The sequence below is a fragment of the Dreissena polymorpha genome, chromosome 13, assembly GCF_020536995.1.
Source record: "Dreissena polymorpha isolate Duluth1 chromosome 13, UMN_Dpol_1.0, whole genome shotgun sequence".
NCBI lineage: Eukaryota > Metazoa > Mollusca > Bivalvia > Myida > Dreissenidae > Dreissena > Dreissena polymorpha.
Genome location: NC_068367.1, coordinates 24,185,911 through 24,199,183, shown reverse-complemented (window position 1 = coordinate 24,199,183; position 13,273 = coordinate 24,185,911). Strand labels below are relative to the sequence as shown.

The window sequence follows — 13,273 nt, the reverse complement described above, 5'->3', positions numbered from 1 at the left end:
ACAGGTTAATGGTAAAATTTAAAAAAGGTTCTATGCTGACGATAGTTTGTTTACTGCAAATGTCTTTTCGGTTTTTATTTATATCAAACAGACATCAGGATCAGTGTTTATGCTAATTTTGTTATGTTCCTATCGGGATATAATGCTTGCATTCGTATTGTTTTAGAGTCACAATGCCAGCTCCTACTATAATGGAAAAAAAAAGAAAACGATTTATATGCTGATATAAAACCCTGTATATGCTTAATGATAGTTCTTTTCTGACACGAATTTCTATAATTATAGATTCATAGTTTGTTTCGCGACAAAATACTCAATGATGTGAATTGACAAAAAATTAATACATTTAGAGTTCTCTCGAGATCTTGACCAAAACCAATACCTTTATCCTCAAAAAACTGAGCAGAATTAGTTTGTTAGTTTTTAATTGAAAATAATAACAGGTTTGCTTTTTTAGTTATTTAAGCATCATAAAGGTTCATTTAAGAAGTTCAAACCAATGGAATTTGACAAGTTCATTACGCAAAGCAAGTTGTAATGGTTTTATTGAAAAGCAAGCTAAAATAACCTTGATGTGTTTATTTCGAAAGTGTATTTCAAATCATACTTGTTTCACAGTAATTGCTTACATAAAATGATGAAATTATTGTTGATGTTGCTTATAAAACTGCACTAGTCTTAATGGTATGAAATGTTTATGCTGTATCGTCGTTGTTTTGTTCATGTGTTATTTAATTTATTAGTGTATCATAATAAGGAAATCAGAACGTGTGTGACTGTGCACATCCTAAACGTACAACATGAAAATGTATCCAGAAAAGTTACCTGGTCCGATAGTGCTTGTATTATGAAAATTTACTTCCCGATACTTATTTCATCATTTAGTTTTCGAAATCGCGACGAAGAAAGAGAAGGCGCTGAAACTGAGGACGATTGCTTTTTAAACCTAGAATATTCGTTTTGCAGCATTAAGTTCCAATGCATTATTGTTCATATTGGCTCTAACTGCATTTGGAAAAGGAACAAAACTTCTGTTTTATCAACATTTGCATAGATTCGTTCCGCGCGCATCAACTCATAAGCGTGTCGATTCATTCAAACATGTATATTGCATATGGTTTTATAAATTACTTCCTATTTTATTTTTCCCGAAAGTGGCTATACACTATGTAAACAATGTTGACAATGTATCTGATTAATTTGATTTCAATTAATTTAATTAAAAACTTAAATTTTAAAGATTTAAATCCGTCCGTACGTGTCATGTGGCTTACTTATGATAGCAGTGGGTACCGCTAAGAGGTGCTAAGCGCTCTGCTGAGGAAATTGTTGTTCCCTTGTTTTAATTAGCGCGTGATGTAACGATGCCAGTCAGATATTATGAGGAGTTGAGGGTGGGTATTTGCTATGAGGCGTTGAGGGTGGGTATTTGCTTTCAAGAAATTGTAATGTCCTTGAAAAAACTAGGTTTTTTTTCATTGAGACACCATATTCCACTTGAAGATCGTCTACGCGTTGAAACTCGATTGTTACAAATTGATTTCCTAATTAAAATCATGTAAAAGGCATTTCATTAAAGCGTCGTTGATGATTTACCATTTGACACCATAAGAGTGAGTGTCCCTCCTTGTCAACGTACACGGCTGTAACATTGAAAGCCCAGTGTTTTGCGTTGGAAAAGCCGCCCTCCATATTCCCTCTTCATAAAATATCAGTTTATCGTGCCTATGTTTGTTCTGTTTTATGTGTTCTAAAACTGTAGCAATGTTAAAAGGATCTTCACACGTACTAAACACTGTGATTACATCACAGGATTAAACAAGGATAAATCAGGAAGATTTGGGAATAAATATTTTTGTGTTGTAAACTGGGGCATCAAAAACAATATACTAACGTTTCAAAACATATCACAGATAACAGCATTTTTTCCGGTGCTAATACAATAAATGAGGTTGGTTATGTTTATCTTACAGCTTGCTATTAGCCCTAAAATCAGTGAATTAATTGATAAGCGAGAGTAACTAAAACATAAGTGAGTTGTACGTCTTGTAAGTACCTTTAGTTTATTATCGTTCTTTATTAACTATCGATCATACATGTGCCTTAGTAAAGTTATACGAATTTCTTTATTTCTACACTTTGAAGCATTTTAGTTTACTTTCGGTTGAGTCTAAAATCAAGAAACATACACATAGAGATAAAATTTTGAAAAAAAAACTTTACGCATGTTCAGGTGAGGTGGAATTCACAATGTTTTAAGAATTGGAATTTCTTAAGACAATTGTATAGTTTAAGACATAGGAACGGCTAGTGTAAGGGTGATGGATCGGTCGCTGAAAATGGATATAGCTACATTAAATATAAGAAACGATAAAATATATATGATATAATCGAACTCTGAAATAGAAGTGATATTAAAATAGAGATTTGTTCCTATTGTAAATTGTTGAGAACAAAATATGGATGATAAAAATATCATTTCCCAGTTGGTTTATCTGCCTCATCGTTTAAATAATAAATTATCCGACAATTTTCAAACGAAACAGTATGGCATGTACTGTAATGACATCCAATATAAATACCGTTCAATACAACATATATTTCATCTGTAAATTTATTGTCGTTCATACAAATACCAAAATATGCATAGTTGTGTTTCATTGAATAGCGTAATGAAAGTTCAGACCAATACTCTAAATAGATTGTGCAGTTATTGATATTTAGTGCACATGAGGGATTGGTAGCACATAAAACTGATGTTGCGTGTATTTCAGGCTCCAATTATTTTTCCATCATAAAATACTCTTGCGAAGTCGCCGTAGTGCGAGCGGTTCGACATCGTGCAATCCAATAAAAGTTTGTTCAATGATTCGCTATAGATGTAGCACTTGCATGTAAAACACCACCTGAAAGTCAACGAAGGCGCATTTATTTGATCCACCGAATCAACGCCTGATATTACTTAACGCATATATATCTGTAGAACTAATTTCATTGAGTATAAAAAGGTCCCATATTCTATCATGCGTGATTGATATACGTGAATGCTCCAAGATGTTCATGCATATTTAGTAAAAATGCGAATACTACAGAAATGTCAGTATTTAAGGGGGTCATTCGTGACGTCAATTTAGTTGGTTCTATTCGCAAAACACATTAGACAAACACTATCTTATCATTCATTAGCATTAACAGTCAGTTATAAGAGTATTGTATGTTGTAAATGCAGAACAAAATGACATGCTTGATAAGAATCTCTTTTAATATGGTTCAAATAGTCGTATATATAAAAAAAACGTAGTAGTCTACAAATTGCAAAAAGAAATATGAAGGAGTGAGATCTATTGTTGCCTTCCTAAGAAGACGCTTTCTCAGACCATGAAGGGATAAGGACGACTGCGGCCATGAGCAGAGACATAACACGAGATAGTTTCATACGATGCCTGCAAAAGACATAAGTTGATAACCATCAGAATAGAAACAATAATGACATTATCGCGAACAGGGCGGTTTTTATCCACCACCTTCTTGATTATCAACTAATTACTGAAGTCATATGAAGACCATTCAAACAAGGCGAAGATAATTGTTGAAATAATAATACAAACATATGCAAATCTTATTGAACAGTCGAATTTAAATACAAATCGACACTATTTAAAGCATTACGTTTCAGTCAGGAATTTTGGCATGTTTATTTTAACTGTACAGAGCTTATCGAATCGAAGGCATGAAGTAATTTTTGAAGACGACAATGCACAACGGTTCAAAACTGAGTGTGTCGTATAATATAATAAAGTGTAAGAACTTGTTATGGTGTTACACTTTCTACACTGCAATATTTAACACATTATCATGATTATTTTCAATAAAAATTCGTCGGATACTAATGTTAAGGCAATCTCATATTGTTAATATATAGCTGATAAAGACTTATGAATGCTTGGTAGTTGTGCATGTAACACTTGTCGTTGTATGTACCATGAACGCACTGTATACCGGTTATAAATATGTTTTTCACGATTCTGTAATAAATAATATTTTATCGTGTTTTTTAATAAAAGAAAAGGCTATTTTCTAATTTTTTTTAACCTTAAAACTACTTTCACCGACTGAAATACAAATGGCATTGCATGAATAAGGAACTAAAGTTGAAAACGAAATATAAAATATAATTTCATTAAATTAAAAATATGCGCAGCATATAAATGTAAACTTGTCATTGTGGACATCAACTCTACAAAAGTAGAGCCTCCGAAAAGATTTACGTGAAGCTCATGAACGTATTTGTCAATCAATCAATCGATCGACCGATCAATCAATACAGTATAACTGATTACTGATGTCTCTACAACATAATTGATGCAGTCTACACGTCATTCATTTTTTAAACAGATCATAGAAATCATTAAATTGCGTTAAGTAAACAAAATATCCATTTCAGATTCAATTTTGCTATGCTGTGTTAAAAATTTACAGGCTTTCTGACTGAATGTTAAATAGAGACTTTCTGTGGCATCATGCCTTATTGCGGCGTCATGCCTTACATTGTAATAAATGCTTATTAATTTCGTTTTGACTAAATTATATATTACTATTTATTTAAATAAATCGAGTGGGACGTGCTCTTTTTTGGATGATATGCATGATATTGTTAACTTTAAATGGCCTAGTGTCCCATAACGAACATGTAGATTACAGACATTATGCTTGAATGTGTTTATTGTGGACGATAACACTGTTCAATGTCGGGTAATGTATCATAAGCCTATACATAACCGATCCGGAACATCATATAAACATTGGTACAGCTCAAATTGAGTAAACATTAACATTAAAAAGAAAAAAGTTGTGCGTAACTGTGCTTTTAAATGAAATATAGCACGTCAATTTATGGGAACACAGATTTAAATGTTCAAATTCAAATGCTGCACTCAATGCTTCTTAGTAAGCCTTAGCTAAGGACGTAAAAAAAGTACAACGGGTTTCATGAGACGATTGGATTGTGTGAAAACACCACACTGATGCAGTATAAAGGAATTGTTTCTACAAACAATTTTCTACCAACAATTTTACTTGGAGGACAATTGATATTAAATAGGATATCAATAACAAATATTTTATTATCGCATGGGATAACTGAAGTTTCAGCATCAATCATACATTTTGTTATAAAAATTGAAATTACATTGTTAATTGTACATGTTTAACTTGACAATATTTACTTGCAATCAGACTTTAAAACATGTCGTTCATATTTTCTTCTGAATTCGTAAACACAAGTTTAAGGATTTAAGCTCAAATACAACGACATTTTCAGTATTTTGATAACAACATCAAACATGTTTATAGTAAAGGCAAACAATATAAAGAAGTGAAACTCCAGCTGCTGGAGCAGTATTGAATTTTCATTAAAAACAATTAGTTAGTCCTTTATTTAAGGCAAGTGACCGATCGCCCAAACAGTACAAAACAGCACAATACAGCACAATACAAACCAACATAAACACAAAATATGAATAAAGCTGGGGTCACCGCCTTGGAACGGTCAATGCAAAGCATTGGGGGTTTAAACCTGGTTATAGAGCGCTTAACCTCACACTTGGCCCAGCAATATTCATAATACATTCAAGTGTAAATAAAATTTAACGTCATAGCATTGTAACTCAAATTAAACAATAATAAAAGGGAATTAAAACGCATTCAATTCAATTACTATTTAATTACTCAATTGCATTGAAGATACAAGAGTAACAGAATTACAACTTTTTGACAAACGATCAAATAAAACTATTAACAATTGTCAACTACATTCTTTCTTTATAGAAAAGATTTGAGAATGTAGAATCATAGAGTTAATATCTCAGATAATCATCGCGCAAGTACAGGAAGAAGCAGCAATAATGGGTGTAAAAATTCCATATTACATAGCTTGGTTGTTTATGTGACTGCTAAACAAATTAAAAATAATTAAATCAAACAAGAAACGCCTATCAGAGAGAAAATATAAATAAAATGGAACGTTATAAACCCAATGACCTATGCATGTAGAAACATAGGATCTGGCACGAGTTGTCATATTGTACCATATTTTATTAAACGGGTTCAGGAATTTTGTTAGTAAGCGAGCCTTTGGCGAGCTTCCTAACGAATTTCCTGGACGAGTTTAATAAAATATGGTATGAAATGACAACGAGTGTCAGATCTTTGTTATCACATGCTTTTAAATGAGCAATTTAAATAAATATTTTAGCAAACATAATGATAAATTCCGAATGTTGTAACATTTCGTGAGGTCATTTCACGAGGCAACGTCATTTCATCAAAATAACAAAATAAAATCAGTAAATCCAACGAACACTAAGCCAATAAAACGCTTAAAAAGTATATTACACAAGTGTAAAATAAAAATATTTGTAATGGTTATATTACATGGAAAACAGGGTATGGCATGTGGTAAAGCCAGATATTAAATTATATGTGTGTTAATAATAAATATGTTCGAACAACTGAAATATTTCTAAGGTGGGTCTAATGAGCATGTATTAGTACAACTTATAATTATAATCATATATTAGTAAAACTCATAACACTCCAATGTGTTGATAGAAGATATTGCATAACTATTTTCAGTTGGAAAGAATTTGGATATAGAGAAATAGTAATATCGAAAGTATCATTTGGTTTGAATGGTAAGTTACTAAAAACATCCAATAAGACTGCGTATATACTAGAAGTTGAACGTTGTTTAAATGATTTACATTTTAGTACAGTAAATGAAACGATACAAGAAATAAATCCGAACTGACACCACACTTTTTGGGTCGTGTGTCCCGTTCATCGATATAAAAAAAGAATTGCTTGATGCTGCTGACGTTTCTTTTGTGTTTCTAAAAATAAAGAAATCATATTCTTGGGAGGCCAATTTAAATTAGGAAAATACATGTATGTATTTTGTTTAATAAACAGGACAATTACAAGCATATTGAGACTAGGTACACATTGCACACAACGGCACATTACACATACATGCACCACCATTGAAAATATTAACAAAATGCTATTTAAACTACTATATACATATAATACATATAAGTAATAAATGATAAAAAGGGTGTTGTGTCACTTAACGCTACGATTTAAATATAAAAAAAGTATTGCGTCAAACGAGGGATCGCGTCGTGCGATCATACTGAATAAAATAGGACACGCTGACAAAAAGCAAACGTCAACTGGATTCTCGCCTCACATTCACAGCGTGCAGTTACTGTGAAACCATTATATATCGTCAGGCATTAATTTTCGTATATATCGTTAGTCGACCGATTGACGAATTCAAGATCCTAACGAACAATTATGTCCCATATTTGAACAAATTAAGACTGAATTTCCAAAGGCATGAGGCACTAAGACCCAACGTTATCAACGCATACATACTCCGTCTTTAACGTAATCAAGATAAATCCGGTTTTGACACAAAAGGGGGTAGATTACACAGTGTACTTAACTGGCACGTGACATTGCTCTAAAACGCGAAAGCAGTACAGCTGTATCGACTGCGTTGACTTCGTTTAGGTAGAATTGTAATGACAAGCGCTAATTGTTAACAACTTCATTACCCATTGTGTGTATTGTGTTCTTCAGTGTTGCTGCAGAAGAATATACAGCCTCCACGCACCGGATTAGATCCGGAGCAAAGACAATAAACAAAATTAAAAGATGATGGTGTATCTACTTACCGTATATACATTCTCGGCGTTGATTACAAATAAATACCGAACATTTTGATTTGTGTTTGGTTGTTTGCGTTTAACTACAATACAGGTGTAAAAATAGCTTGTGCTTCGTTTTATGGGCTATCGATCTGTTTAATCATTGACATCTATTACAAGTTTTACGATACATGTTTCAAATAAGTGTTACAAGTAACAAGTAGCAATTGAAAACGTGACAGGTAAAGAGAAATTAGCAATCATGACGATTAGTTCCATCCAAACGTAGGGAAATTGTTTTAAGAAATTCACTTTAATGTTTTCGCGATTTTTAGGAAATCCCCAGAAAGCACGTGTTTCGAATGGCTGAGTATGACGCAATATAACATTGCTTTGTATCCTATTGCGTTCAATCTAATTTAAACTCACTCGTCCATTGGTTGTAACAATTAAATCTGAACTTTGCCCTATGAAACCGCTGTCCAATAATGCACTTTTAAGTGTACACTTCCGAAAATTATTGCACTTAATGTTATCAAATATTTACTATGCAAAACTCTTGAATTTTTTTTTAAAAACTGACCAAATAGTTTGCTGACTCTAATTTGAACCAATAATCTTCGCACCTTCTCAAATTTGCGCCGATTAAGGTAAGAATTAAGAATATTATCAGTTTTGCCATGATAATAAATAAATAAGACCAATTGGCAACTGGATTCACTGTTTCAAACCCGGGTTTCAAACACTCGTTAACGGGTATTCGGTCCCACTAATCCGCTGATCATAATAATGATACACTAATGTGGGGCAAATAATTGATCACCTGATAATAAAAGACTAGTATATTTAAATGTGACAAACAGGTCCCACCTCCTGCAAGTGACTCTCAAGTGTCCTCCCTCTTTCCCCACTACGATTTTTCGCAACCGCGATATATTTCGGACAAACAAATCGGATATTGACTGATGCATTTAATTTTTTTCAAAGTCAGGAATTGGCGAATTTAAGTGCCGACGAAAATAAAATGACGAAATTTCGTGTTGGCGACAATAAATGATTTCACAGTATTCGAAACACTTGACACTCTGTGAGAGCATCAGGTATTTAGAATACTTTTGGCAAGGCGTCAATGCGCTATGGCAGACTGAGTGATTGGCACATTTGGGACTATTTGAACGTCACAAAGAAGCAGACACAAAATGTAAAAATAGTTTAATGTAGTTTAAGTAATTACGTATTTAACACGTGTGTTAATCTGGAAGTTGTTATCGAGGAAATATTGTACATCCATCTATTTTAACAGGAAGTTATAAAAAACGATGAAACAAGCAATTATATAATATATATGTTTGTTTTTAATTGTGTTCGAAAACAAGTAAAACGAAATCGATGAAGATTTATAATTCAACTGTGAATCAAAGCGGGATTGTCCAGCATGATTTGTCTGTAAGTATGATTATTTGATCGACAGTTTGATGTATCATAACTTTGTATTCATTCAATTTATCAATTAAATAATTTCAAAATAAACACTTACAGTGTATGACTTTCGTATAAGTACTGATACTAATTCATTCATTTATTGGTCTCTTTAATCATCAATTTTGAATACTTAATATCAATTTTATTTTTTTAACGAACATTTATTATATATTTGTCATATTTACTTAAAATTGTAACTTGTAACAAGGTGGAAATATTTAAGATTTTTATAACGTAGTCGTTTTATTTTCGATATATGAAAATTGAGTAAAAGCATTTTATAAACATATGCAACTATCAACACACACGTGTTACTGCGTTTCATCAAGCCTTTAGACTCTGTTTACTCTGTAATGTTAGACATTAGATATCAAAATCACCGACGGAGACGTTATTTTTAAATTGTGTGCATTATTTATGTACAGTGCCTTTTCAATGTGCTTTTCACAACATCAAGGAAATGTCAATCAAATAAAACCTCACACACAGTAATTATAATTCAAAAGCTATCAACTTACACGCTTTTTGACGTTGAAATATGTATGACATAAAATACTGAAATACTAAACTAAATAAAAAACTAAATTATTTTATTTCACAATACATAAAATATCTGCAACATTAATTGCAAATTATGAATAAAACTCTGCATTACTGACATACATATGTTGTTATGCTTTAAGTTATGCGTCTATTATCAAGATTATGCATTGTTTTCGGCTATGGCAATTTTAAAAGGCTATAACAAAACGATACAACTAAGGATTAATCTGAAAATTAACATACAACACCAACGAATAAGATAAGTAAATCAACTTGTTTGTGATGCTTATTGAAAACAAATAGTATGTGATTATTACACATCATAAGTTCGTTCACTAATTGCATTTAATTTGGTAGTGTTTCGCTGAGGCCAAGAAAACAACACGTATGTGTCTTCATTAGATTCACATAATGGCTAAATGTAAAGTTCAACGTTTTCCTCTTATATGTTGGTTTGTCGCACGAACTGAGCCTCGTGAGACTATGCTGTTGTGCCTTTGAGTAAATCATTTTAGGGGTCAACGCCTAGTGTTGCTAAGCAGGCCGATGCGGGAGTGGCAGTCATTGGTGCATGTAACAAACACCGAGGCTTTCCGTCGGGGAAATGGTGGTGCGCGCTTTTCAAAGGTTTCTCTTTTGAGCTGTATGCTCGAATCTGCCAGCCTCATCTCCCTGAATTCCTAGATGTATTGACTGTCACAAAACGGTGCGGTCTTTGGACAGGATCTCGAGGTGACTGTAGCGATGCCACTAGATTTGAGGTCCCTATTGCAGACAACCTTGTACCGTATGGCTGGGCGACCCACGAGTCGCTTTCCAGTTGCAAGCTGTCCGTAAATGACGTCCTTTGGTAGGCGTCCATATTCCATTCTGCGTACGTGACCAAGCAGCCAGAGGCGACGTTTAGTTCGAAGGACGAACATGCTTGGGATTCCAGCACGTTCCAGGATGTCGCTGTACCGGATAAGAAGCTGCCACTTGATCTCCAGAATGCGTTTAAGGCATCGCTTGTGAAAGGTGATGATGCGGCGTTCATTTTGCATGAGAGTCGTCCAGGTTTATCTTCCAGTCAGCACAGTGCAGTGGGCACACGTCTAAGAATGTGTATATTGTTGATACAAATACAAATTATTATATGTTCAATAATATGCTATAGACATTATTCCAAGATTATAATTAGTTACACCAGGTTTTGTAATACGCCCAACATAGTCTTTAACTTATTTAAATGCAATGTTTTATATCCAATGGTGGTATAAGAAAAATACTTGACCACCCAGTAACGTTTTTCAAAACCCGCTGACGTGTTAGTGTCAGTTGTGTGCATTGCTCGTTCACTCAGTTTTGAAACGTCAATGCCATATTAATAAAATGAAATAAATTCGCATACTTAAGCTGGCACAATAGCAAATTACAAACACTTAATGTCGGTTAACGTACTATTTGAATACTGAAATACATTGCTAACTTGTGAATGGTTTTAATACACAATATGAAACGAAACTAATCAACTCATGTTAATGCATTATCAAAAGCAGTTGTAAACCATGACAATTATATGTACTTCGTTTTGTTTTTCTGCGTATCACTTTTTGATATAAAAGGTTATACAGGAGCGAATATATCATGTAATACGCATTATGTCGGTTGGTTATTATGTCTTAACCCATTTATACCTTCTAAATTGGATCAATTTATTTCCAAAATTAGGGATGTCTAGTATATTTATTTCTATATTTAGAATATTTCTTACAGAAATTCCTTTCAGCAAACAGCGCAGACCCTGATGAGACGCCGCATCTCATCTGGGTCTACCCTGTTTGCCAAGGCCTTTTTGCTAGACGCTAGTCATAAATTGGTTAATGGTCATGGTGGTATTATACTTATTTCGTTTGCAGGGATCGTATGTTGCCATCTCTGTGCTTTGTTTGCTTATGGCGGCAGTCATCATCTCCCTCAACGGTCTCGTGATCTTCATCTTAGCCCGATACTTAAAAATTAAATAGCATTTTTCTGCATTTCATCGGTGTATGAACTGTCGGGAAAATTACGCCTAATTTGCATAAACACGTCGTTTATGCATAAATTATGTGTATTTTTCCCGACAGTTCATACGCCGATGAAATGCACAAAAATGCTATTTAATTCTTATAATTACAGCACAAAATGATCTTAAAGCTGAAATTTTATCGAGGCAATGGTCATACAAGTTCTTTTAATCTAGCGTATGGATCTATTTTCAGTTTTGGTTTCATCTACATTAAACGTGTATACCGTTAAAGTTCGCGCAAAAAATATAACGTCATTTCGCTATTGACCAATAAAAAAACAATGCCATTTAGTTTCGAGTAAAACATAACGTCATTTTGGCAACTATTTTATGACCAGAAAGAAGCGCCATGAATATTCATGTTTAAATTTGCATACGAATTGGGTTCATCGGAAAATGTAAAACCGGCCATCTGAACACATTATCCAATCAGAATGCAGCATTCATATGATTGTGACAGAAGTTGTATTTATTTGTGAATAATGTTATATCTCATTCTTTAATAGGTGTATTTGGTTCTAATGCAATTTCAGCTTTATGTTGGGTTCACACTCCTGCTCGTGTTCTTCATTCCATTCCTCGCTGTCTCTGTCTGCTACAAAGGCATCACGGTTGTCGTCTGGAAGCACTGGAGGGAAAGCAAAAATCTCACTGAAATGAATTTTATACTGGAAGGTAAACATATGATTGTTGCATCGAACAAAGGCATCAAAGACTATTGTCTTTAATATTTTGAATTTTCCTTATTTGCGATACGTGGATCGTTTTATCTTAGCTCTCAATACCACTTTTAATATTTTTGGATATTGAGATAATGACGTAAATGCACTATGTTAAATGTATTTCATAACAAACATATTTATGTAACAACATTTAACGAAGTTTTAATTAAAAATTAGGATAAAGTGACGTTTATAAAGAATAACAACTCTCACGACTAGTACATGTGAATTATTTTGTGTATTGTTATTTTTATTTCAAGCTTTATTGTAAATTTTATGTGCTCAACTTTAACCAAACGGATAAGCTAACAAATACCTGACATTAGATATATTATTATTATTATATATACGAACAAAGCGTTTAAGTTACATTTTAAGTCAGAATGACATCTCGTTGTGTATTATTTCAGATTCAACTTTCAAGCCTTGTCACGTAAACAAAAACAGTGGTTTACTACCAAAAGCCAGAATCAAAACAATAAAGATGACATTGATAATATGCTTTGGTAAGATTTTCTTTCGTTTTAAAAAAAAATTGCAATTGTTAATTTACATTGTTAAAGTGTATACTATATTACAAATATTACCCGTATGCAATTGATTCAAATAAAATAATACAATTACATAATATTGGTGAATGTCATTATAATTATTTTGTTATTGTTTAACAACATATAAGATATTTAATAAAACGATAAGGCATATAGTATCTAACAAATGTAACTGTGCTTATAGAGAGTTGCATAAAATCAACATATGAAGGA

General features: G+C 32.9%; 1 protein-coding gene across 1 annotated transcript in view; it reads left to right on the top strand.

Annotated features, from left to right (window-relative positions):
- The window catches only part of LOC127854521 (uncharacterized), a 40,972-nt gene that overhangs the window by 26,531 nt on the left and 1,168 nt on the right, over positions 1–13,273 (top strand). The window contains exons 5-7 of the mRNA XM_052389587.1: positions 10,461–10,587; positions 10,675–10,819; positions 12,321–12,462. Coding sequence (XP_052245547.1) covers positions 10,461–10,587; positions 10,675–10,819; positions 12,321–12,462 — 414 coding nt within the window. The remainder of the gene's footprint in view (positions 1–10,460; positions 10,588–10,674; positions 10,820–12,320; positions 12,463–13,273) is intronic.